The 27,477-nt window shown below is 40.5% G+C and overlaps 1 protein-coding gene across 1 annotated transcript in view; it reads right to left on the bottom strand.

The window, feature by feature from the left end:
* Positions 1-27,477, bottom strand: part of CSMD3 (CUB and Sushi multiple domains 3) — a 3,551,396-nt gene that overhangs the window by 424,728 nt on the left and 3,099,191 nt on the right. The window contains 1 exon segment of the mRNA XM_029591914.1: positions 25,730-25,903. Within this exon segment, the coding sequence (XP_029447774.1) occupies positions 25,730-25,903 (174 nt within the window).

Below are 27,477 nucleotides of genomic sequence, written 5' to 3' on the forward strand. Positions count from 1 at the left end.
TTTGGGAAACTAATTATGGAAGTGACTTGTATGGCGTGGCAGATGCTATTATAAGCTTCCTGGGAAGACTGGATGGACTGTTTGGTCCTTTTCTGCCGTCATTTCTATGTTTCTATATAGAGGACAGAAACAGAAGAGTGGTGAACCCTAACAGTATTTTGCAGAAAATGACACTTCATTTAAAGAACATAACTACCCTCTCTCTCAACCCCCCCCCCCCCCCCAATACACAAACATTATTAACTTTTAGTGGTGAATTTTCATAGACCTACGTGGCATGTGTGCATGTACAATTGGCATTTACATGCGTAAGTAGTAGGGAGGTGAATCGTTTTCCATATCATCTTAACGATAGAAATTGTGTGGCAGGGCAAGAAAATCGTGTTAGGCACGATTTTTTAGTTAAAAAATCGTTAAAAATCGTTTTTTCCGATTAGTGCGCACTAACTCGAGTTAGTGCGCACTAACGGGAGTTAGTGCGCACTAACGGAGAGTTAGTGCGCACTAACTGAAAATGATACAATTTGACACTTTTCAGGTCAGTTAAGGTCAGTTTAGGAATGAATATGTATTCCTATTGGCTGCCCTCTTATTTATTCATGTTACCAAGCTTCCCACTGACAGTATATGGGGGATGGGAAATGGAAACAGTTGGTAGCTTGACAAAACAAGTAATGTGATCAGTCAATGTGACTAGAACTTGTGCCCTAACCCTGATACCAGGGGTATTGTGATCTTCCTGCACACAGTGCCCTATTCCTGATACCGGGGGTGTTGGGATCTTCTTGCACACATCCTGGTATCAGGGATAGGGCACTGTGTGCAGGAAAATCACTTAAAATCTACACTTACCAACAATCAATTACATATATTTGAACTGTGTACAGTTCCAGCCAGGACCACCTTTCTAAAATGCACAGTGATTGGCAAATTCAACATGCACTAGCATTTCAGGTGCCTGCTAACAAAAATAATAAACAAACAAGTTCTAGTCACGTGAGTGCTGATCATTACATTACTTTTTTTGTCAAGCTTCCAACTGTTTCCATTTCACATCCCCCCAACCATTACCTCAGTGTTAGCCTTGGTAACATCAATAGATAAGAGCACAGCCAGCCAATAGGAATACATATTCATTCCTAAGTGACCTTTACTGACCTGGGAAGTGTGAACACTTTGTTTCATTTTCTGTTGGTGTTCGTTAGTTTCCAGTTCCATTTCCCATCCCCCCAACCATCACCTCAGTGGTAACCTTGGTAACATCAATAGATAAGAGGGCAGCCAGCCAATAGGAACACATATTCATTCCTAACTGACCTTCAGTGACCTGGAAAGTGTTTATTTGTATCATTTTCAGTTAGTGCGCACTAAATCGAGTTAGTGCGCACTAACTCCCGTTAGTGCGCACTAACACGATTTAACGATTTTTAACGATAAATCGTTAGAATTTCTATTGTATCGTGTTCTATAACGATTTAAGACGATATTAACATTATCGGACGATAATTTTAATCGTTGAAAAACGATTCACATCCCTAGTAAGTAGTCTTAGTGCAGGCCAAGCAAATGGTCAGAAAGCTGCAAGTGCATGTGCTCTTTCACTGCCACACAGTAAGTATGCATAAAGAAAGGGGGTGTTGTGAGGATGTTCTAGAGTGGGGCCAGAAAATATGAAGCATAGTATATACATACCTCTGTCAAGTATCAGAAATTAAATCTGAACTCTCTCCCGTCTGCACTTTTTAGGTGGGGTCTAGGGCAAGTGTACATGTGCATGCCTCTGCCAACTCTATAAAAAGCCTGCCTTCTCACTTAGGTGCTATTATGTGCACAGGTTACAATTATTTTTCCCGTAAAATATACACATTCATTTTATAAATTAGGTGTGCAAACTATGTGGATCCCTAAATAAAAAATTGTGTGCATACTGAAACATATACATGTACTTTCAGGGCGGAGGTAAATGCAGCTTCTGTTTAGGCATAACTTTAGGCACATCTACTTATGCTCATGGGAGAAGTTATGCACACTTTTGAAAAATTCTTTCTTACAGGGATGAGTAAGTGTGAATTCATAAGTGTATCCAACCTATATTTTATTTTCCTTAATTGGGGGTGAGACGAGGATATCACTAAAGCTTCCCATCTGATTATCATATGCCCATAGCTCATAGAGATTAAAAATGTCAAAGAAATAATCTATAAATGTGTACAATAATTATGTAGGAATATTATTAATAAGTTTCATATGTCTTCAGCAAAATCAACAGGAGGACAATATTGCAGCAATTATTTCAGTATCCATCTTTTCAAATGTAATAATAATTTTACAGATATCATTACATAATGTTGCAATTACAGGATCAATAAAAGCATGCTTATTAAACATCTCATATGCCACCCATTAGCAATTTAATAGTTGTCACTGAGATAAAAGCTTATCTCAGAAACAGGGGAAAAAACCTAAATTGAAATCATTAAAGAAACATTAGGTGTTGATGATGAAATTCATTTGGGCCTCTATTTTGCAAAATTCATGAAATGCATAAATGAAGGATATTTGAAAACTCTCAGCCTGTAACATTATTTTCTCATGCTGAAAGAAACTATCATGGTCAGGTCAGAGGGAAAAACCAGCCTCATTTGTATATAATCTTTTTATATATCTCAAACTTTCACAAAACAGAGGTCTTAATTCTGCTTGTAAAAGACTTAAGTACTTGTCTTTTTCAGGGGGTTATTCTATTCTTTTTAGGGGGTAATTTCCAAAAGGAGTTATGTGCATAAATGTAATATCTAATCTATTGCAGCAATTTTCAAAAGACATGTGCACTTACGTTAGTAAATCCTATGGACAATTCAATGGCATATATTATAGCAATGTTTAAAAGCCTACTTCAATAACTAAAGTGCATTTACTGGAGTAAAACCCAATTTTACTCCAGTAAATGCTTTTTAAAATCAGGCCCTTATTTATTTAGTGAAAACTTTATTCCACCGATTCAAGTAAAACTTTCTATCTTAAGAATACAATAAAAAAGAATATTCTAAAAATCACATGTAGCCCCACCCAGGGGTAATGGATTCCCCCTCTGTGCATAGATTTCTGAGGGAACTGTCTCTGTGAACCAACAAACACACCAAAGTAAAACAGCACTGTTTTTATGGTTGCAGAAACCAGAACTGCAGTAAGAAAACTGTGCAAAAAAAGTTAAAAACATATACAAGTGCAAACATTCATAATCTGTTTGAACCAATTTTATAATAATATTCTGATAGAATAATAAACTATGAATAATATATAACTTTATATTTAATGATACCAAGGTCTAAGATACTTTTAAATTATAACTGAGTCTACTATAACCCTGGATATAACACTGCTCTAATCACTGGGCACAGTAATATACAGGCATTGACTAATATAACTGTACCCTGGCCTGCTATAGATATGTAATGTGATGATTAATGTTTCTTAACCCTCAAAGTAGGTAGCCATAAGAAATACCCTTTGAGGTCAATAGAAAACAGTGAAGTACCTAACAGGTTCAACTGGGATAAGCAGAGATGTCCTGTCACTGGGGTATGGTGATAGGTCCAGAGATTCAAGGGTTAACACTGAAACAAAACAGAATCACTGTATAAAAGATCTCCAGGCTAGGTTATACCTTTAATGAGGTAAAAGAACAGGATGGTACTAGAGCATTGGACTGTGATTCTGTCCAGAGGCTTACATGTGAGACAGATAAATAACTATCTCTAAAATGTTGATGAATATCACTGTAGTGAGTTTGCAGCTCAGAAATCAGTGCAAGACTGAGTATACAAACTCTTTCCCTGTGTATGTCTGAAAAGAAATACTCATGCTCCCAAGTACTAGCAGATACTGTTCTGATCTTCACTCCAGAGGCTTTTATCTCATGCAAATTATGTCCACAGCAATCACAGAAATGGCACAGCACTTCCTATGTAGCACATCTCAAGCTGCCTGTCTATATTTTGGTGACCATTCTAAATATGATTATCACTGAGAAAACCTCTATAGGGGCCAGCAGACCTACTGGAGCTAAGTCTAAGTTAACACGTCTGCTGTTTAATCTTTCTTTTTCTAACTGCTCTTCTCCCCAAATCCCAGCCTCATTGCCTCTTAAAATCATGTGTTCTAAAGCATAATGCAGCCAAATGATTGAATGATAGCCTGAGGCAGCCATGTTGTAGAAATCTGCAGGGATCTCAGAATCATTAAAATCATTAAGGGTGAATTTTGAAAGCCCTATGCACTGAAGCCAGGAGATATGCACAGAAGTCAGTCCAGTGCATGCCGTGTGGATTTTAAAAAGCATGCGAGTACGTCCACAAAATTGTTTTACTGAAAAGTGGTGGAGAATGAGCATAGTGTGGGCGGGGCATGGGTGTTCCTGGCAATATGAATGAAATCAGCGAGTAAGTATTTATTAGGGATGTGAATCGTTTTAGGACGATTAAAATTATCGTCCGATAATTTTAATATCGTCTTAAACCGTTATGGAACACAATACAATACAGATTCTAACGATTTATCGTTATAAATCGTTAGAATCGTGAGCCGGCACATTAAAACCCCCTAAAACCCACCCCCGACCCTTTAAATTAAATCCCCCACCCTCCCGAACCCCCCCCCAAATAACTTAAATAACCTGCGGGTCCAGCGGCGGTCCGGAACGGCAGCGGTCCGGAACGGGCTCCTGCTCCTGCATCTTGTCATCTTCGGCCGGCGCCATTTTCCAAAATGGCGCCGAAAAATGGCGGCGGCCATAGATGAAAAAGATTGGACGGCAGGAGGTCCTTCCGGACCCCCGCTGGACTTTTGGCAAGTCTCGTGGGGGTCAGGAGGCCCCCCACAAGCTGGCCAAAAGTTCCTGGAGGTCCAGCGGGGGTCAGGGAGCGATTTCCCGCCGCGAATCGTTTTCGTACGGAAAATGGCGCCGGCCATACGCGTATGGCCGGCGCCATTTTCCGTACGGAAAATGGCGCCGGCAGGAGATCGACTGCAGGAGGTCGTTCAGCGAGGCGCCGGAACCCTCGCTGAACGACCTCCTGCAGTCGATCTCCTGCCGGCGCCATTTTCCGTACGGAAAATGGCGCCGGCCATACGCGTATGGCCGGCGCCATTTTCCGTACGAAAACGATTCGCGGCGGGAAATCGCTCCCTGACCCCCGCTGGACCTCCAGGAACTTTTGGCCAGCTTGTGGGGGGCCTCCTGACCCCCACGAGACTTGCCAAAAGTCCAGCGGGGGTCCGGAAGGACCTCCTGCCGTCCAATCTTTTTTGTCTATGGCCGCCGCCATTTTTCGGCGCCATTTTGGAAAATGGCGCCGGCCGAAGACGACAAGATGCAGGAGCAGGAGCCCGTTCCGGACCGCTGCCGTTCCGGACCGCCGCTGGACCCGCAGGTTATTTAAGTTATTTGGGGGGGGTTCGGGAGGGTGGGGGATTTAATTTAAAGGGTCGGGGGTGGGTTTTAGGGGGTTTTAGTGTGCCGGTTTTTCGATTTTTCGATTTTTCGATTTTTTAACGATTTTTCACGATTTTTCACGATATTTTACCCCCCCAAACGGCAACAATACGATTCCCTCCCCCTCCCAGCCGAAATCGATCGTTAAGACGATCGAGGACACGATTCACATCCCTAGTATTTATATACACCAGCATGCACCAGGGTCACTATCCTTGCAACTTTACTTCTGTTATGGATGGTTTGTAACTAATAAAACAAAAAAAAAATGTAGCTAGTTAATGAGGTTTTAAGGGTTGGGGATAAAATGGTAAAAGGGATGCTTATTAACTAAGGGGGTTAGGAAGTCCTATCCTTTAACTGGTCAAACTGGGAATGACTGGGGAAACTGGTAATTGGGTTGGTGCATGTATCTACCAAAATCCTACCACTTAGACATAGAGATGGTACTCATCCATATAAAATTGCACGTACAGCCTATTTTATACCATGCATGCATATACGCATGTATGTTCTAAAATAGCCACATCCATTATTACGAGCCAGCATACACTTGCCGATGTGCACCCAGCACTGGTATGAAAGTTGTCTTCCCTGTGTATCAGCTGCTCTTCTATGACAGGCACAAAGACATAATATGATTAGACTCAAGACATGATTGTTTGGGTTTTTACTACTTTGAATCTGATGTATGTTAGCAAGCGAAGTGCAAGAGCCTTTCAAAGTCCTGGCTGAATTGCTCAGTATTTTTCAGTTTTTGGGTGACTGAGCAATTTAATTATAACAGTTTCTACAAATAGTTCTGCGGGGCTCAAGCCACCTCATTATTTATTTATGGAATGACTTTCCAACAGAAGAGGTTAAGATATGTAACAGGATTGCATATTCTGGCTTTATGTATTTTGCTACGATTTCATGAATGCTTTTATTGTAAACTGTTTGAGTGAACTTGTTTTAGGTGGTATATTAAGTATGAATATACTAAATAAATGACTGCAGAAAGCACAAGGTAAAAGGCACTATACACAAAAAAAAAAAAAACAACTCAATCCTTACAGATAAAACAATGCAAATTGTAAAAATCATTTTGTTATCAAATCTAGGTCATATATAACCCAAAAATTGCTTGTCGTCTGACAAACAATATCCACAATTCATTGGGGATAAGCTTCCAAACAGAGGGTCCTCTTTCGATTTTTCCTGAAAGACAAATAGTCCTTTTCTTCCTAGAGGTCAAGAGGGAGGTGGTGCCACCATTATGGCCCAGCAGTAGAAATGAATTGTAGCTTGTCTCAATTAGCAAGCCTCTATTTTTGATGGCAAACAGAGAATCAATTTCTCTGAAGTAACATCATGTTTTTGGAGCAGAGATTTCAAATACAAAGAGGCATCTCTCTGAATGGCCTTGAACGTTAAAACAAAAATTTTAAATCAAAAACTAAAGCAAGAAATTCAAAGCAAACAGGTAACTAATGGAATCTTTCCAAGACTAGGTTAATGTGTACCTGTATCTGCTTCCTGAAAGGATGAGGGCCACTCTGCTCTGAACTGGCTGCAAAGCAATTCTTGAGGATTGGGGGAGACCTTTTAAGTTGCAGTAAAGGAGGGTGGGGTATCTGAGATCCATTCTTGCAAGATATACTGGGTCAGGGCTAACAGGGGAGAAGGGAGACTATTAAACTGGAAGGGTTTGGGAGTCCTATTCCTTACCTGGGTGAACTGGGAACAAAGTGGGGAAACTGGTAATGGCATCAGCACGCATATCTTTTAAAATCACCCCCACTAATGAGGTTGAAGTGGCATGTGCATGCATAGGCATGCATCCACTTAGAATTGTGTGCACTTGAGTATACATTTTGGCTATTTTATAACATGCATGCATATTCATGTGCGTATTAGGGGTGTGCATTCGTATTGAACATAAATGTAAAACGCTACTTATTTTTTTTTTTAACTTAAAAAAGTGATAAGACATAAACGATCGGATTTCCAACTTATTCAACATAGCTATGTTGAATAAGTTGGAAATCGCGATTGTTGATCCAAAATAAAAATTTAAACCCCTCACCTTCCTTAATCCCCCCCCAAAGACTTACCACAACTCCCTGGTGATCCAGCGAGGAGTGAGGACGCCATTTCGGAAAGCCTTTCCGAGGAGCACGTGACGTCGGCGCCATGTCGGAGTGATGCGGCGTCACGTGATTCCCCGCGGGTTCGCGCTGGAACGCTTGTTCGGCCCAAAAGGAACTTTTGGCCAGCTTGGGGGGGCCTCCTGACCCCGCGGGGAATCACGTGATGCCGCGTCACTCCGACGTGATGCCGACATCACGTGCTCCTTGCAAAGTTGGTCAGAAATGGCATCCTGACCCCGCTGGACCACCAGGGAGTTGTGGTAAGTCTTGGGGGGGGGGGGATTAAGGAGGGTGAGGGGTTTAAATTTTTATTTGCACATATGGACATATACTCAACTCATTGAATTCTGTTTATGTCCATATTGACCGCAAATGGGACCCCCTTTGGACATATGGACATATGAACTTAAACTTTTGCTCTGCACATCCCTAGTGCGTATGTTCTAAATTGCTTGTGTCCCAGGGCGCAGGCCAATGTATGCACACACATGTGTGCCTGCACGCCTGTTTTAAAGTTACTGTCCTATTGTACATTAAACAGTGCTGGGGACAGAGATTACCCTGAAGAACACCAGAACATAATATTCTCCACCTGGAGACATCCCTGCTTATCCTTACCTGCCAAGGATATTATGAGAGAAAAAATTCAAACTAATCAATAATTACACTGCCACATCACAGAAATTTGAATTGGTTGAGAAGAATAGAGGAATAAGGGTGACGAAAGCTGATGACATTTTCATAAAAGTCAACAGAAAAGTACACCCATGACCTAGATCTCATCACAAAGAGTCCAGCAGGAAGACCAACACTTTCTCTCTGCTGTATACCCTGGGAAATTCAGACTGAAATGATCAAAGCTCTGAATAGTTCATAATTCTTACCCATTGATTTTTCTTGGAGATATTTATTATTCTCATTTTCATACATGTATTTTCCTGTCGTCTTGTGGTATATTTCATAAAAAAATAATTAACTAGCTTCCAGTCAGGAATGTTGAAACCACTAGATAAGGTTTATCCTTTTTCTCTAAGGGGTTGATTTTAAGACCTGCACAACTCCATGTGCATGCAGTTCCTAGCGCGCGAACATGGGCACACTGATTTTATAACATGCACGTGTCACCGCATGCATATTATAAAATACTATATTTGCATGCACATGCACGCCAGATTTCAAAATCCATGTGCACATGTGCAGGCAGCCAGTGACTCGTTCGTGCAGGGCGGGATTTTAAAAAGCAACACACAATGTCATGAGTGGGGCTTCCCCAGTTCCTTCCCAGGCTGCTCAAGTTAAGGAGTGGACTGGAAGGGAGCTTCTATATACCCCAAACAAACCTTCCTACCTTTTCCCCTCTCCTCCATGACCTCCATGACCTAGCAACTAGAATTTTTTTTATTCTGTACCTTACTTCTCCTTCAGATCAGTAGTAGACTTCACCCACCAGCCGGCTGCTGGTGCATGCTTCCCAGGACAGCGGCTAATGGCACTGTCCGAGCCTGCCCCCCCCCCCACCCTGCTCCTTCTCGCCTAGACCACACATCCCAGCCCGCCCCTTTCTTTGGGCCCAGCACTTTATTTATTTTATTTATTTATTTATTTAAATTCTTTTACTATACCGATACTCAAGACAAGGTCCTATCGTACCGGTTTACAATAAAACAGGGGGGAAACCAATTAACAACTAAGTAGAAGGTAAAAAGTTACATTGAACAGGGAGCGAGAACATGGGAGATGGAAGACAGAAAAGATATTTTAAGTAATAACTGGAGAGCAATAGAATAATCAACGAAAAAACAATATCGTAGCGAGACATAAAACAGAGATTTATCCTAGGCGAATATTAACATAATATATCCTATGGTAGGAGGACTTTGACATGTAACAGGGGTTACACTTTTGACATATAACAGGGGTTACACTTTGACATATAACAGGGGTTACGCGTATGGCCAAGCCCTTTGTAAAATGTGCACAGTGCATGCAGGGCCCGGCCACATGCGTAACCCCCATTTTTTAAGCTCGCAGGCCTATTAAAATCAGGCCATACATTTTTAGGCATTGCCATCCAATATTATTTGGAAATAACTACAATTTATTGAGAAACAGGATTTAAGCAAAAAACATTTAAAATAAAAGGAAAGAAGCTATATACAAAGTTTTCAGCTTTACAGAAGGATGACATACAAGATTCAATTAATTAGTCTTAATTGCATCGTATTAATGTGTTCAGATTTCTGGAGGCATAGGAATAAGGAATAAGTGTTTGCTGCAGATTTAGCTTTGGATGTACTGCAAATAAATCTTGTAATTTTATGGATAACATAAATCTGTATAAGCATGATACAACTAATTAATATAAAAAGAGTTAACACACTAATATGAATAGTGAAATGATCATCTTAAGTTTGCCCATCATCTAGATATGTTGATTCATGTCAGACTAAATACAAAATTGCAACTACTACTACTGCTACTACTTCTCATTTCTATAGTGCTACTAGAAGCATGTAGCACTTAACAATTACAAATAAGAGAATTTCTTCTCCACAGAATTTACAATCTATTCAAAACAGAAAAACCAGACAAATAAGAGATCAATATTCAAAGGCATTTAGTTGAATAACTTGTGAGTTGCCCAGTAGGAATGTGCAGAAACATTTTCATTTCAATTTGTTCATTTGTTTTGTAGGTAACCTCCATTTGTTTCAAACAAAAATTAAAGTGTTTAGTTGCTTCATTTGTTTCTCTTTAAAATGAAAAGGGGAAGCCATGAATCCTATTCTGATTTTCAAAACTGGGTTATTCTAGTCAATTTTAATGAAACTTTAAGTAGACAACATCAGAAGGTGGTAAAAGAGAACTCCAAGGCACCAAGACTGTGGCAAAGTGTCACCAAAAGTGGTAGGAATAGCCTAAGGCACTGTAAACAGGCAAAAAAGAACAATCAGTGGCAGGAACTCTCCAAGGCACTGTCAGAGGAGGAAAGCAGCAGCAGTGGGGTCAAAAACATCCAAAGTCTTCAAAACATGTCACAGATACCAGTGGAATATACCTCAAAAGGGAGAACAAATGGAACAAAGTAGCACCAAGAGTGGCATGAACATCCTAAGCACCATGAAAGGGGAACAAAGCATCAAAAGTGTAAAAAACAAAGAAACAAAAAACCAAACCCCAGGAACTGACTGAGGAAACAAAGCAGTAGAAAGAGTGGCATGAAGACCCCAAAGCACCATGAAAGGTGAAAAGCAACCAAACTCAGTGGCAAGATATTCTGTTATAGGCAATATATAAAACTTTTTTTTTTTTAATAAAGAACACCCCAAGGCAAGAGTCTGGGTTAAGATAGCAAGGCAGAGAGAAATAAAGGTACCCAAGGAATGAAGTCTGTGGTATTCAAGAAAGGCTAAGTTTCAGAAAGACCCCCAAAGTGTAGCATAAGTGATACCCTATCAAGGCAGAGTGACATGAAATCACTAATGTGTAGAATTTGGGTTATGGAAGCAAAACTACCTTAGGAGCAGGGCATGAGGGCAACTTCACCTTGATTCATCCTCCCTCCTGTCTACTTGCCCTCTTCTCCAATTCCGGCTCTGTCTTGTCTACTAACTCACTCAAGAATTTCTTGGTTTCTCTACTAGTCTCACTGCAGAAGGTTTCAATGGGCTACAAACTTGTATGGGAAACATAAACAAATGAAACTAAAAGTTTTGTTTGATTTGTTGGCCCTTTCCATTCATTTCAAGGGTCCATTAGTGAATGCACATCCCTATTATTCAATTAAAGATGGATTTTGAATATTTTTTGCCATTTATCTGTCTAAAATTATCAAGCTAATTCATTATTTGGATACAATTTGGCATGATTACTTAAGGATATTTTAGGAGCTTTCTGGGGTGAACCAAATTATTTCCCTCTGTTAGCCATATGTTAGCCTATATTTGATGATCTCTGGTTAATTTATACAGTTAACTTTAAGATTGATGCACAACAGCTAAAGATAGCTGAATAAATTTATTGAACTAAAAGGGGGTATGGAATGGGAGAAAATGCAGTGACTTGAGAAGAGGGGTTATAGGGTGTATTTATTTATTTATTTATAACTTTTTATATACCTAGGTTCAATTAACAAGATTAATTATCACTTCGGTTTACATTACAACCAGCAAAAAATAACAGAGACAAAGTCTTGTTTTACAATGAACAGGGTAGAAGTAACCTGGATAAACATAAAATGGGTGAAGCAAGTATAGAGAATTGGGTCTGTATAACTTGGGCGAAAAGCAGGGCCATTAAATAGGGGAGGACTATGAAGGCCTCAAGTTGGATAGAGTACTCATGATGCGGATAAGAACCAAGGCTGAAGTGAGTAGTTATGGGAAGGCTTGTTCGAATAACAAAGTCTGTACTGATATTAGCAGAAGGACAGTCATGTAGTTGAATTTTGAGTTGATTGTAGTAGAGACTAGGAATGTGCATCAGGTGTTATGACCACCGGCTGTGGCAGTTCGCGATCGGGGCCGACTGTCATGGCCGCCGGCCGCGGCGGTCCGCGGCCAGGACCTAGCACTCACCCGCGGCGTCGGGCCTCTGCTGAGGCTCCTGCAGGAGCAGGAAGCCTCTAACTGCATTCTCCGTGCGGCCTGGGTCGTTGCTTGGCCAGCCGCGGGTCTCTGCTCCACGCCGTGACTCCGCCCCCTTCTCAGCAGCTCTAGGGCCGCGTGCGCGGCTGAAAACAGGATTTAAAGGGGCCACGACAGGAAGTGTCGTGGCTCCCTTCTGAGGCACTTCCTCCAGGGTTTTGTATTTAAAGGCAAGGTCTGCTTCTCAGACCTTGCCTTGGTATTGAGGTCTGTGCTGTTCCTGTGTTGGTGTTCCTGGTTCCGTGCTTCGTCCCGCTTCTGATTATTCCTGTGGATTGATTCTTGGACCCCTGACTTCGGACCGGTGGTGGTGTATTCTGGTATCGACTTGGACTGGCTCTGGACCCTTCTCATTCTCTGCTCCTGGATCAGCTTCGGACCATTCTCCCGTCTGCTTCTGGACCGGCTTTCGACCCTCCTCTGGACTTCGACCCTTGGACTGGACTAGGACTACTCTTCTGCTATACTCCTGGACTTCTCACAATCTGCTGGAGGTGCCAGCCGTCTGGAACCCACGACCTGCAGGAGGCGCCTGCATCCAGACCTTCTTCATTCTTCAGGAGTCTCCTAAGTCCCAGCGGCCGTGCCCCTATGGGCCCCGCCTGGGGGGTTTCACGAGCTTCCAGGGTGAAGTCTTCAGTTCTGCTTCTCCTACAGGCCTTGCCATCCGACGGTAGAAGCCGACAAGGGTTAACTTCCTTCTTGGTAGTGCTGACTCTACCTTGTAACAAGGGTCCACTCTCCAATTCGTAACATCAGGTGCAGATTGTTTGCGCTTTCAGGTTCGTGTGGCCGCGGGAAAATCTCATTTTCCCACGGATTGGCATTTTATTTTTTTGTAAAAAATAGTTTTTCGGCTTAGAGCACACTAACAAAAAATAACAAAAAATAACAAAAAATAACAAAAATAAATGTTTTTTTGTTAGTACGCACTAATGGGAGTTAGTGCACACTAACTTCCATTAGCACGCCTAAGCCGAAAAACGTTTTTTCACGAAAAATCAGGGAAAATGTGATTGTTTCTTGTTTTACCCGATATAAAACAAATTAAGAAATATCATATGATATTTTAATTCATTATAAAAATGATTCACATCCCTAGTAGAGACAAAAGGTTCAGTGAGAAACAAGTTGAAGTAGTCTCAGTGGGAGGTAATGAGAGTGTGGATAAGAGTTTTAATAAATATGTTCATAAAGAAAAGGATAAACTTTGATGATTCAAGCATTCATCCATGTTAAATTTTCAAAAGGGCCAATTTAGGTTCCTAACTCCAAATGTTATGAGCCTAAACCCTTTGAAAATTGACCCCATAAATAACTTGACAATGGTTACATAGTAACATAGTAAATGGCAGAAAAGAACCAGATGGGCCATACAGTCTGCCCAGCAAGCTTCTTATGGTAATATCTGCTACTTCATGCAGGATACCCCCAAATTTCTCTCAAGGGTAGTAACTGCCACTTTGTGCAGTTATTGCCAAGCTTCAATCAAAACCAAGCAACTGTCAAACCCATAAATTACTGCTAGCAACATTTTTACTGGGTGAGGAACCTTCTTGTTAATTCAGACAAAGCTGCTTGATGTTCTTTGCTTTAGAACTTGGCCATAGAAGCCATCCTGTGCTTTTCCCTTATGTCAGTGTGTCAGTATCCTAGATCCATGTTGCTCTTTGTCTGTATCCAGTTCCCCTTTTCTCCCCCCCTCCATTTTTCTTCTCCCCCCCCCCCGACTCCCCGCCGTAAAAACATGGAGCAGTTGCGTCAATGGCATTAAGGCTATTGATTGAGGGTAGTAATCTCCATGCCTTCTGTTAAGGTTGGCATGGAAACATAAGCAAATTGTTTAGATAATTTTAGTCATTTCTGCAAACAGAACACTTAAGTAAAGTTTAGGGCAGCTCAGTTTGCAATATCATAGTAAATCCTTCAAGTAATTACTTTTAATTGGTTTGATCTTTGATAGCCAAGGCTACTGGATTCTTTATAGAGTACACATCAAATGGATACAAAAACACATTTTATAAATTAAAATTGGGTTTTGGAATAATAATGTATATAATAGTATCTCTTAGCGATCTTAGATATATAAGTGCAAAATTAACTCTAACCATAATTAATAGAAATAGATCTATTAGAAATCATAGGTATGCAGATTATAATCATAGATTAGAATAAATTACTTATCATCAGTTGAAGAAAGTACTGCTTTGTACTGAGAAGGGGAGGGATAGCAAATGTATGAAAAAATAAGATATGACATATTTTATTTCAAAGCAACAGGAAAGCAAGCAAGTAGGGCTACAAATATGGATTGTGAGAGTGCAGGTAGAAGTTAGATTCCATAGGCTAGCTAATTTTACTTGCAGGACAGTTGAGAAAAAGATTCTGGACTTTAGTAGGTCTTTCTCATTTCTTTAAATAGGTACAAGAAGCTCTGAACAGCAGAAGGCTAGCCAGGAAATATCATATCACCAAAGATATTGCCACTGCTACCAATTCTATTGCTTTCCAGACAGATGTCATGGTCCACAGGGAGGAAGCAGTTCATTGTGAAAGATGTCTGCAGATTGACTCTCTCAGGAAACAGTTGACAGTATTCAGAGAGGTGATTGCATGACTGAGAAGCAATGAACATTTACGCTGATAATATATGCGGGAAGTACCTGGAAATGCAAGACACTGTGGTGTATGTATATTGGGGTCAATATCTGATTTATTTTTAAATTTCAAGGGGTCGGTGGGGGGAGAGTCCTGGCTAGCTGGGGGGGGGGGGTGTCAGACTTTTGTGATGGAGGGGTGGGAATTGGGCCAGAAGGCCATCAATAAAGTTTTATTTTTTTAGCAGGATAACCACCTAACTGGATATCTTTTGAAGATATCCTGTTAAGTGGCAAGTTATTCGGATGCACAAGACTTAAAGGAAGTCTAACATTCCCTGGCTAACTTAGCCAGATAGAATAGAATTTGGTTGGTAGACATAACTTTGGCATGCCCCAGAGCTGATGCCTACCCTTGCCAGCTTTTCCAGTGTACCTTCAGAGAGAGGTAAGTGTATGTAGCATTTGTGGTGGTTCAGATATTGCTGGTGAAATGCACATTACTCCCCTCTGCCTTAGCCAGCTGTACCTGGATGTGACTATGGCACTGGTTGCACAGGCTGGGGATGAACTTCCTACTAAATATTGTTCTAGAAGGGACTTTGTAATACTGGGATAGCACATGCAGACGATGCTTAAAGCACCCATTCTCCACTACCTGCAGGGTTGGTCATCAATGGCAATCATTTCTCCAATTCTCCTCATTACAACTGTTGATGCTGCCTGTCCCTAGCCACAGAACAGTGCTACTGAACTCCGTCCCATTTCTTCCATGATGAGTTGTTACTTCAGATGCATGGAAGGGGGCTGCTTGCCTGCCACCTGACTGCCAAATGGGCAGTGGGATCAGCTTGGGAAAAAGTCATCCACTTTTCAGCCCCTTTGCCTGAAGTGTCTGAAGGGGTCTCCAGGCTAGTACTGCCACCCTCCTCTAATGCCAGTTATAATGGTTTCTGTTATCCAGGTGATAATGCATACCAGTGTTTGTAAGATGCACCATTTGCTTCCTTCAACTAATATCCTTCAGATAGTGAGTATATTAAGCAAGACTTTGAAGTATTTCCAGATCAGGGATTTCTTCCACCAGCCCTTCTCTACAACCTTTAGGGCAGATACTGGCATTGGAGTTGAGGTAGAAAATGGACCCTGGGGAACAATGCCAGATGCATCACTCATGCTCTCTACCTACTCCTCCTGCTCTTTCTCACCATCCCCAGGTTCCTTTGCCTCCATCACTGAAGTAGAAGCAAAGATGCTACTAACTAATTCTTCACAACTTTCTTCATGTAGCAGCTCTTCAATTTCTGATTCATGGAATCCCACACAAGATTCTTCCTATGAATCAGTTGATGCAAATAATGCCATAATTGCCTCCATGGCAGTAACTAATGAAAAATGTGCTGCTGGTTATGGGTGTTCTGGTTCTGGTACCCATGGTACCTGCTATTGTCTGCCTGGATTGGCTCTGCTACCTTTTCCTCTGTTTCTAACAGGGAGAGGAACAGGTGGCAGTGGAACATCTTCTCTAATTTCAGTTTCTTCTGGCTAGAGATGGCTTCCTTTCTTGACACTCTGGACTTGAAAAAGTCCTTTTCAATTTATATGTGACACTCCAAATTGTAGTACTGCCCCTGCCAACAAAATTATTTCCTCTTCCTTTCCCTGACATGATAGAATTTTGTACTGCCTACGGGGGGGTTTGGATATAAAATGATTTTTTTTCTTTTTTGGTGCCATAATTGTACTACCACTCACAATACCACTCTACTGTGTGTGTTGAGATCTGTCTTTTCACACACACACACACACACACACACATATGCTATTGCAGTGACATGCTATGCACTAGGGCTGACTGCTAACAGACTCCACACACAAAAAAGAAACCCTGGCATCCTGGCATACTTCAGGCCTTATGGTAGGAGTGAGTCAATGTAACTGTATAGCAGTGATAGGCTTGATAGTAAAAATGTCACTGTGATTTGTTCTGTATACGGATTCCCTGCCAACATGCAAGGTAGTGAACTCACTCAAAGAAGGGCCGGCTGCTTCAATTATTTGCACTTGTTGCAGAGAGCCATAGACTTCAACGGGCATAGAAATTAATGGGAAACAGAAATGAATAGGACAAATAATATTTGTTTCATTAATGGTAACCCTTCCATTTGTTTTGAGGACCCATGAAGGAAATAAATAGTGTCCATTTTTTTTTTAATTATCCATTTGTTTCAAATTAATTCACATTCCTAATGAAAAAGCAATAAATCAAATATTCTACCAGGCCCTAAAACACCAATACATCTTCTAATGAGAAAACAGAACAAGCTGGATTGATATGGATCCCTACCAAGAATCTTCATGCTAGTACAGGAGTAGGCAATTCTAGTCATGGAGTGCCACAAACAGATATTGTTTAGGGATAATCACAATGAATGTGCATGAGGTATGTCTGCATGTACTATCTACATTGTATGCAAATATATCTCATGCATATTCACTGTGGATGTCCTAAAAACTAGACCTGTTTGTTCCACTACAGGACCAGAATTGCCTACACCTGCACTGACAGAAAACTTCACTTCCTTCACACATATAGAACACAGATTTTCACCAAATACAAAATAAGTGATCACAATTTGAAATAGAAATATTAAAAAACGGAATTATTCTTTGTTCTGCTATATATGCTAGCTTCCCTTCCCCCACCTACCCAAATCCAGTTCCTTGTAGACAGGAGGGGAGGGGAAGAAGAGAAAAGAAAGGTTTGGATTAGAGAGCAGGGGGTTATTCTTTGCCTTGCATTGTGCTCTCTCTGCCCACATCTCATTGCATGTTCCTTGGGAGGGGAGGAGGAAAGGTGGGTAGCTGAAGCAGGAAGCAAAGGGCTATTCTCTGCTGCCTGAGATTCAAAGCACCGGACAATAGAGTCAGCAGGCCAAAGACTTGTTTGCTTATGTCCATAGGTAAAAGCAGCACTGCTTGGATTTAACACCCTGGGCAGCTGCCCCCCTCACACCTCTCTAATCCTAGCCCTTTGATGAGCAGAACTCAAACGTTCCCAGGTTTGGAGCCAGACTGGCAGAGGTGGGGGGACAGCACAATAATTGCTTGTACAAGTCAGCAAAACAGGTAGAATCAGCCCTGTGATTATGATCCTATGAAATGATACATAGCAAAGAAAACGTCTTTTTAACTATATGGCTGGGTAATTACTCACTGTTCCACCCAACAAAATCTGTTTTATGACTGTCTGTAAAGAGGAATATGAATGGGTGTATTGGTTCTAATTAAATCCTGACCTGCTATACTGGAGATTTCAGATAATCACAGCCAAACCAGGGCAAGCCATGAATGAGCTGTCACTCCAGGTCCCTTGTGGCGCAGGTCAAATCTCTACTTCTTGACCAACTCAGCCCTTTCTGAACTAGTTCAGATGCAGTTTTATATGTATTAGTAATTATATTAAAAATAGTCAAAGTCTGTACTACACTCAATTACTGTGAATAGTCTGAATATGAAAATGTAAATAAATCATTTTTTTCCTGAAAAAGACACAAAATGGGGTTGAATAAGCACAAGTTTGAAATCTTTGAGCAGTAGCGTCAGTCATCAGGGCTTCAACCCAGTAGTCAGGGTTGAAGCCTTGGCAATTGATGCTACTGCTAACACTTATGCTAGTTTTGAGTCTGTTACCATATTTACAATATATTTGTTCATATCTTCCTAAGAAAAAGAAACCATCTGAGACTTATTCAAAATGTGACAAAGCTAGCTCTGATTAGCAAAGTAATTTAAGTCAGCTATTTGCTGATTTAAATTTTTATTCAGATCAGGTTGGATAAGATCTGTCTCTCCTTTATACCAAATGCCCTTGATTACAAAACAAATTCCTTGCACACCAAATACCAGTCGCTTACCTTCACTCATCAATTATATCTGTCAGATACAGGTAATAACATAATCTATTCTATTCTATTTTAGGCTTATATACCCGATGGTATATTTAATCAGGTGAATTTTACAAGCCCTACGTGTGGCAAAGATGGGAGATATGTATGTGTATCAGCCAAGTACACGCCATGTGAATGTTAAGAGGCACCTGGGTACCCACATATCTCCTGATATGTGAGTACATTTTTTTTCAAAAAAGGGGTGGGGCTTGGGTATGGTCTGGGTGGGGAATGGGTGGGGAATGGGAGGGGCATGGGCATTCCAGGAAATATGAATGAAACTACTGCGAAAGTATTTATTCACTCCAGCATGCATCAGGGTCCCTACCCGTGTAATTTTACTTCTGTTATGAATAGCTTGTAAATCATGAAACAAAAGAAATAGGCTAGTCAGTGGAATTTAAGGATAGGGGTAATAGGGTAAAAAGAAGGCAAGTTAGCGAGGGGGTTCAGGAAGAGTTCTCCTTTCTTGGGGTGAACTGGGAATGAACAGAGTAAACAGGTAATTGCGTCTGCACATGTATCCACTAAAATCCCCTTCACTTATGAGATCGAGGCGGCATTTGTATGCACATGCATGCAGCAGTGTAAAATTTTATGTTCATGTACACGGGTATAGCCAACTGTATAACAGACACACATATACATGCATATATTTAAAATCACCACACCCATGTGTGCGAGCCGGCAAATGTGCACACATGTGCTCCCACATGCAGGTCTTAAAAATCACCTTAATGGGGGCAACTTTCAAACTGTATGTAGAAGTGTAAAGTCTTCTTTTTTACCTGCAGGCTTCATGCCAATTTTCAAAAGGAAAAACTTTATTTTAAAATTGATTCAGAAGATGTACACACATAGATCTGTTCACACTATTATGCATGTGTACCTTTTCTGGAAAATATACATGTGTATTTTTGACACTTAAAAGTACGTGTGTAAATTATTTTTCAAACATAAAGATGAATTGTTCTGCCATCATAAATATGTATTTTTCCAGATGAAGGCAATTTTTATTGTTAAAACCTGAAGTGACACAGATTGGTGCAATCTTTCATTTAAAATATCCAGCTAAATGTTTTGTTAAATATCAAAATGTTAATAATGTTTTTTTTGTTTTTACCCTGCTCATTTTTCTGCTTTACTCACAGGTAAGGCTCCCTCTGAAAATGTTTGAATTTTTACTTAATGCTCTTAGGTCCCCTTGGGTAAATTGCCTTGATAGATTTAAGGGCTAGTGAACCTTTGAGCTTCCCCTTTACTTCTTGCTTTTCTTTTCCCTTTGAATTGTGACTCCTCCCCCCTCTATATTTGCAGACTTTTCTGTATTTCTTATTTTTTTCATATGTGTGATACAATATGATGCATTTATTTGTTATTTACACTTTTCTTAACAAGAATTGTTTTTCTTGGATTTTGTTCAAATATGATAAAAATAAAATTTTAAAAAAAAGTATTTGTGTAATTGCTAACTGCTATTACTCCCATACCAGGATTGTCGTTCTTTTTCTGTGTATAAGCATGCTTGTAATGGCACTTTTCACATAACTTTATATGCAGATGGGATAGGCATAAGAAAATAAGAACATATGAATTGCCTTACTGGGTCAGACTGGGGAACCATCAAGTCCATATCTAGTTTCAAACAGTGACCAAATTAGGTCACAGCTACCTGGTAGGATCCCAAGCATGATGCTAATGCTCAGGGATAAGTTTGGCATTTCTCATGTCTATATGGTTAATAGTGGTTTATGGACATCTCCTCCAGAAACTTGTCAAAATCTTTTTTAAACCCAGCTATGCAAGCTTCTTTACCTTATCCTTCAGCAATGAATTACAGAGATTCATTTTATATTGAGTGAAAAAGGATTTTCTCGGATTTGTTTTAAATGTGCTATATAATAACTTCATGGAGTACCCTTTATTTTCTGTTTTATTTGAAAGACTAAATAACCAATTCACATTTATCCATTCCATTTCACTCATGATTTTATAGACCTCCATCATTCTTTCCCTCAGCCATCTTTTCTACAAGCTGAAGAGCCCTATCTTCTGTAGCCTTTCCTGTTAGGGGAGCTGTTCCATCTCCTTTATAATTTTGGTCAACCTTCTCTGTACCATTTCCAGTTCAGTTATAGCTTTTTCGAGTATGCCTGCGAGTACTTTTGTTCGCGCACCAGGCGCAAACAAGAGTACACCGGATTTTAATAGATACGTGTGTAGCCGCATGTATCCTTTAAAATCCGGGGTCGGCGTGTGCAAGGCAGTGCAAAATCTGCAGCCTGCGTGTGCCGAGCCACGCAGCCTGCCTCCATTCCCTCCGAGGCGGCTCCGAAATTGGAGCGGCCTCGGAGGGAACTTTCCTTCCAACCCCCCACACCTTCCCCTATCTAACCCACCCCCCAGCCCTATCTAAACCCCCCCTACCTTTATTGCAAAAGTTACGCCTGCCTGAGACTGGCGTAACTTGTGCGCGTTGGGCTGGCTGCCGGCGCACCATGTTCCGGTCCGGGGGCTGGCCCGGAGGCCGTGGCCACGCCCCCGGGCTGGAACCATGCCCATGGCCCCGCCCCCGGAATGCCCCGATGACGCGCCGGTCGCAACATCCCCCCCCCCGACATGCCCCCAACATGCCCCCCCAGGAAAGCCCCAGGACTTACGCATGTCCCGGGGCTTTGCACACACCGGCAGCCTATACAACATAGGATCGGCATGCGCAGGGGGAGCTTGGGGCAGGTTTTCGTGGGGTACGCACGTATCTTACGTGCGTACCCCTTTGAAAATCTGCCTCAGTGTGTGGCTTCACCATGGAGTGATTTAGAGGTAGTATGACATTCTCCATTTTATTTTCTAACCCTTACCTAATAATTCCAAACATTATGTTCATACCCTTGTATAGCACTGTTCCTTCATTGTCCTCCTTCCTCCAAGTCTCTGAGATGACAATTATGTCTACAGCTATACATTTTACCTTTCCCATCTTACTTTTTAGGCTTCTGGCATTAGTATATAGACATTTCAAGGTAGATTATTTATTGGTATATACAACATTCTTAGCACTTGCCAGGGATAATTTGGAATCTTTTAACTCAATCTGTTCTTTACATATATACAAATGGGCTAAATATGCTTTTATTTGAACCTCTCTGTTGAGTTGTCCAACTCCTGTTATTTTAGTAGATACCTCCCTTTGAATCATACACTGCTGAGTGACAGTCAACTTTTCCTCATGTTCTAGTTTAAAAATTGCTCTATCTCCTATTTCAATGTTAGTGTGAACAGCCTGTGTCAACTCCAGTTAAGGTGGAGCCTATCCTTCTGGGATAAACTCCCCTTCCCCAAAATGTTACCCAATTCCTCACAAAACTAAAGCCATTGTCTCATCCACACATTGAGACTCAGGAGTTCTGCCTGTCTCTGGCATCTTGCATGTGGAGCAGGGGGAATTTCCAAAAATGGAGGTTTTGGATTTCAACTTTTTAAAGTAGAAGCTAAAATTTAATTTATAGAACTTCCCTCCCTCACCTTCCTACGTCATTAGTGCCCACATATACCATGACAGCTGGATTTTCATGAGCACTCTCCAAAATCTTCTCTAGTTGATGCATGAGGTCTGCCATCTTCAACCAAGGCAATTTTCAAAAACCCTATTTCCTACTTTAAGTACTGTTTTATACACAGAAATGACTTTGAAAATTGTCCTCTCCTTATTTATTTAAAGTATTTATTAACCTAGCTTCCAGGATCTTATAGAATCACAGATGATTAGATAAGTAAAACCTAAAAGGCTCAAATTCCAAAGATCTGAATAAGCCACCATATGAACAGGAAGATTTATGATAGTTTTTACAAACTGTGGGGCAGATTTTCAAAGGCTACGTGCGTAACCTGAGAAAATCTGCCCCTGCGCGCGCTGAGACTATTTTGCATAGACTTGGTGACGCGCGCAAGCCCTGGGACACGCGTATGTCCCAGGACTTCGAAAAAGGGGAGGTCCGGGGCCGGGCTGAGGTCCGGGGCCGGGGGTGTGGCGGAGGGCAGGGGCGGAGGGCAGGGGCGGTCCAGGGATATGGCCGAGTGCTCCTGCACAGCGGCTTGTGCCAGGGCATGGCACGCCTGCAACTGGCCAGTGCGCGCAAGTTACGCCTGCCTCGGGCAGGCGTAACTAATGTAACAAATGTAGGGGGGTTTAGGTTGGGCTGGGGGGTGGGTTAGATAGGGGAAGGGAGGGGGAGGTGGGGGAACGGGGAAAGCCATTGGGGCTCCCCTAGGGCTCGGCGCGCGCAGGGTGCACAAATATGCACCCCTTTGCGCATGCCGACCCCGGATTTTATAACATGCACGCGGCTGCACGTGCATGTTATAAAATTGGGCGTAGATTTGTTCGCACCGGGTTGCACGAACAAATCTATGCCCGCATGTATTTTTTAAGATCTGGCCTTGTATGGTATTAGCAATTCATTTTTTAAAATACTGAACATTTCTGCCCTCAAAAATATACTTGTATGTTTCAGTATGCACGTATATTTTTAATGCAGGAAAACGCTTCCTCTACCCAGTTTATAAAAATTCTGTACATATATTTTATTTGCAAAATAATTTTAATGTGCATATAATAATCCTTGAGATATATGCAAAGGCGTGTACTTTATCAAGTATGCACATGCGTAGCTTCTGAAAATACTTAATTGTTTGTGTACTTGTGTAACCCCATGGATTTTAGTTACATAATGAGTTTCTCTTTAAGAAGACTTGAGAGAGAGAAGGGCATAAAGCATGCTTAGTTGAATGCTGTTGCTTTACAGCAGCCATGCTAAAGAGCAATATACATGCTCAGTACTTGGAGATACTGCATTTCAAATAAATACACATGGAACCTGATATTCAAAGCTAATTACTCGGATAAGTAGCAGACACTGAATATCTGGCTATGCTCAGTGATCACAACTTAGCCATATAATTTAGCTGGTATTTTGGCAATGGGCTTAACAAAATGGCAGTACTTAGTTGGATAACTTAGATGATAATTGGACTTATCCATTTAATGGAATATCTTAGACCTGCCATACAGCAGTTTTAATTTAGCAAGATAACATTTATCTGTCTAAGAAGTGTTTTGTACATAGATATTCAGCAGCATAGCCATGCTTCTGAATATCTCATATAAGTTTGCCAGATATGTCTTATCTGGCTAATTTACAAACTCAGATAAGACTGAATATCTACTTCATAACCAGCAGGAATGTGGGAAGGAGGTAGCAAACCTGTGCTACCAACAGCATAGCTATAAGCCAGAAGCCAGTGGAAATCTGAATGGGTTGCAGGATTTAAATTGTGTAAACTTTCCTTTCAGATGGAGTAATGGACTGCTAAAAGTTGTGAAGTCATAAGAGTACTCTAAAGAAGAAGATTACTTCAGGATCTAGACCCTTATCAAGGAAGAAAGTTACAAGTAACAAAAAGTCTGAACTCTAAGGAAAGGGACTGGACAATTATGTAATTCTGTTTCTATTTCCAGTTAAAAAAAAGTCAGAAAGATAATTGTAGAAAAAAGATTATTTGCATTCTTTAATGAATACGTGATTTTATATTTTCATTGTTGATTAAGAAACAACTTTCTTTTCAAGTATAAGTTAAATAAATAACTGTTTCTTCTTCTCTCTGGTTTTTCCTGAGAATCTGGTAAGTGGCTACCAAACAAAATATTGACACAATCCAGACCTTAAATTGAACATTGAATATCTGTTCTATTTGCAGTGACCAGTTTATTCACACCTCTACCAGTTTCCCAGATCCTCCAGCACTTCACCCTAACAACCTACACCTAACTCTGACCTCCCACCCAAAAGCTGCAGCCTAAAACTAAATGCAATTTTATTTCTATGATTCAATTAGCAGGAGTAATATATGTGCATGTACCGATTACAAAATATCAATTTGTGTATGTACTTCTACATACCTCTGAATACCTTCTTGTCCCTGTTGACATTTACATGTGACACAAGTTTGTGCATACTCTTGATGTTTCCAAAATAGCATATGAGTGTACTTTCTACTTACATGCATATATGCTGATTTTACTTGTGAAAATATTTTTAAAATTAAACCCAAATATATCAAAAATCAAATAACTAGAAACAGCTTTAACATAGTAAAGATCAATATAATAAACATAACATACATATTTACAAAATAATAAAACAAACTCCATGTGATCAAAAATTAATTTATTTTTTTATTTCTACTTTAGATAACAAAAACCTCATAGCCCAAATAAAATAGGAAAACTTTTAGAATCTAAAAGCCAACTGAATGAGAAGGGAACAATTTTCAATATCTAAGCAACAGCTAAATGTATAGTTAAGCATAATTTAACCTAAACACGATTGGCACTCTTAAATCCCAATACAAGCTTGACTTAAAAACTAAGTTTCCATTTTCATTAAAGACAGAAAATCTGTCTCCAGATGTAGATCTGGAGTCATTGCATAAAACAGCCCAGCATGGAAAAGATTCTATAACACGATTCTGCTAAATGCAGAAACAATGACTCGATTGTTGTCTTTATCAATATACAATAGGGATGTGCAATCGTTTTTCCGAATTATGTCAACAAAATTGCCTAATTTGGAATGGTTTGTGAGAACCGAAAAACAATTGCATTTTTTCTGAAATTTCGGAAAAAATTTCATTTTTGAGTTAGTTCGCGCTAACTCCCATTAGTGCGCACTAACTCCCGATAGTGTGCACTAACCCGAAAATTGGGGCCCCCGAAAAAAAAAACCCGAAGCAGGGGAAAAATGAAATTCCCACGGGGGGCCCCCGAAATGAAGCCTGACATGAAATTTTTACCCGAAGCACATCTCTAATATAAAATAACTAAAACAGCTGAATTATAATAATTTCATACCTAAACATCTGGTTTCCATTCCACTCCAGAGTCCAGATGAGAGGCATTCTCTTACAGCTGATCCAACCAACATAAATCCTCCATCACAAGTGAATATTGCTGTTGATCCAAAAGTGGTTTGAGTACCTATCTTGTTCCCATTCGGCGATGTAGAAAGTTCTCCACAGGAAATAACTTGCAAGGAAAAAAAAAGTATGAACACACACAAAATGAAATGTTATTTTTTTAAATAAAAATGTTTGTGAACAAATGTTTGCCAATATATTCCAAGGACAATTTTCTAAGGGGGTTATTTTCTAAAGCTTTATCGCATGTGTAAGGGCACTAACGCATGCAATAAGGCCATATCTCATGTGAATTAGGGGGAGGGGAGGAGTCGGGGCAAATTAGGGGGAGGGGAGGAGTCAGGGCAGGGAGGGGAGGAATCGGGGCGGGGAGGGGGGCTTTGCTGCCGGCGACAATGTTACTAATATTAATGTTGGCAGTAGTTCACCAAATAGCACCACCTTTCACTGTGGCGCTATTTGGTGCGAAAGCTGACAGCCAGCATATTGCCATGGTGTGAAGGCTGTGGGCTTTCACAGGCCCGCCCCCCCGTTTTCGCAGGATTCAACATTCTGCGAAGAATGATGAATCCAGGCCTAAGTGATTTCCACACCAAAAAAAAATGTTTTGTGCATGGAAAAGGAGTATTTGAAAATTGCCTACACTATCTGCACATAAAAGAATGTGTGCAGTGACAGTACACACCAACTTTAATGCTCAGAGCCAGGAGGCATTCCTGGAGGCAGGATCAGAGAAAGCTTAATACTTACGTGGGTACACATACAGTTATAATTGCATGCGTACACATAATTATAAAATTTTGCTGTAAAATGTGCCCACACAAATAACAGGTAAAGGGTCTGGGTGCATATTTTTCTTTACCCAATTCTCAAAGGGAAAGCTTGGCACTGGGCCTGCCTCAATTGTTTCCAGCTGTGGACAGCCAAAAAAGAGTTAAAAATCCTGTCCCCAGCAGATGGAAAGTTGGTAGGGCAAGGGCAGGATGGCCCACCCCATTCCAACACATATGAAAAATTGTCATGTGTCATTGACTGAGCCTAACTTCAGGCTCTTGCCAGAAAAATAAATGATTATGAGGCTTTAGAAGCCAATTAGGAGGCAAAGCTCTTCCCACTGAGAAGGTATCTCTGGAGGAAGCAAATAGAAGTTTGAAGCAATAAGTGCCTGTGTAGAGTAAAAAGAAGACAATCAATCAATGTTATCTGTATTTTGTGCTTTTGATAACATTCTTCAAAAATCTTAAAGTTTAGATTTTTACTTGGGTAAGCCTTGTTTACTTTAAGTCTGATTGCACACATCTGCTACAGATCCTTTTTGATAGGTACAATATTTTAAATAAAGTAATGATATGCATATTCTAAAAAAAATGTCATGGTATCACAGCAGGAATTATGTGAAATGACATATTCTAATGCATTTGGATGTTGCTTTGCCTACAGCAAAATGCACTTCTGGATAGAGCAACCTGATACAGCATTTCACAGTATTCTTTGTATCTTATCATGTCAACTAATCTGTTTATGCACAGTACTCTACATTTGGGTATCTACAAATATAATATGGTATTTCAAGCAAGTGAAGTTTGTACCAGATGACACTGTAGTACTAAAAAACAACATTTAAACATGTATAACAAAAATGGATTAAATCAAATTAATTTTGAACTTTAATATATACAGTAC

The sequence above is a fragment of the Rhinatrema bivittatum genome, chromosome 2 (assembly GCF_901001135.1).
Source record: "Rhinatrema bivittatum chromosome 2, aRhiBiv1.1, whole genome shotgun sequence".
Taxonomy (NCBI): Eukaryota; Metazoa; Chordata; class Amphibia; order Gymnophiona; family Rhinatrematidae; genus Rhinatrema; species Rhinatrema bivittatum.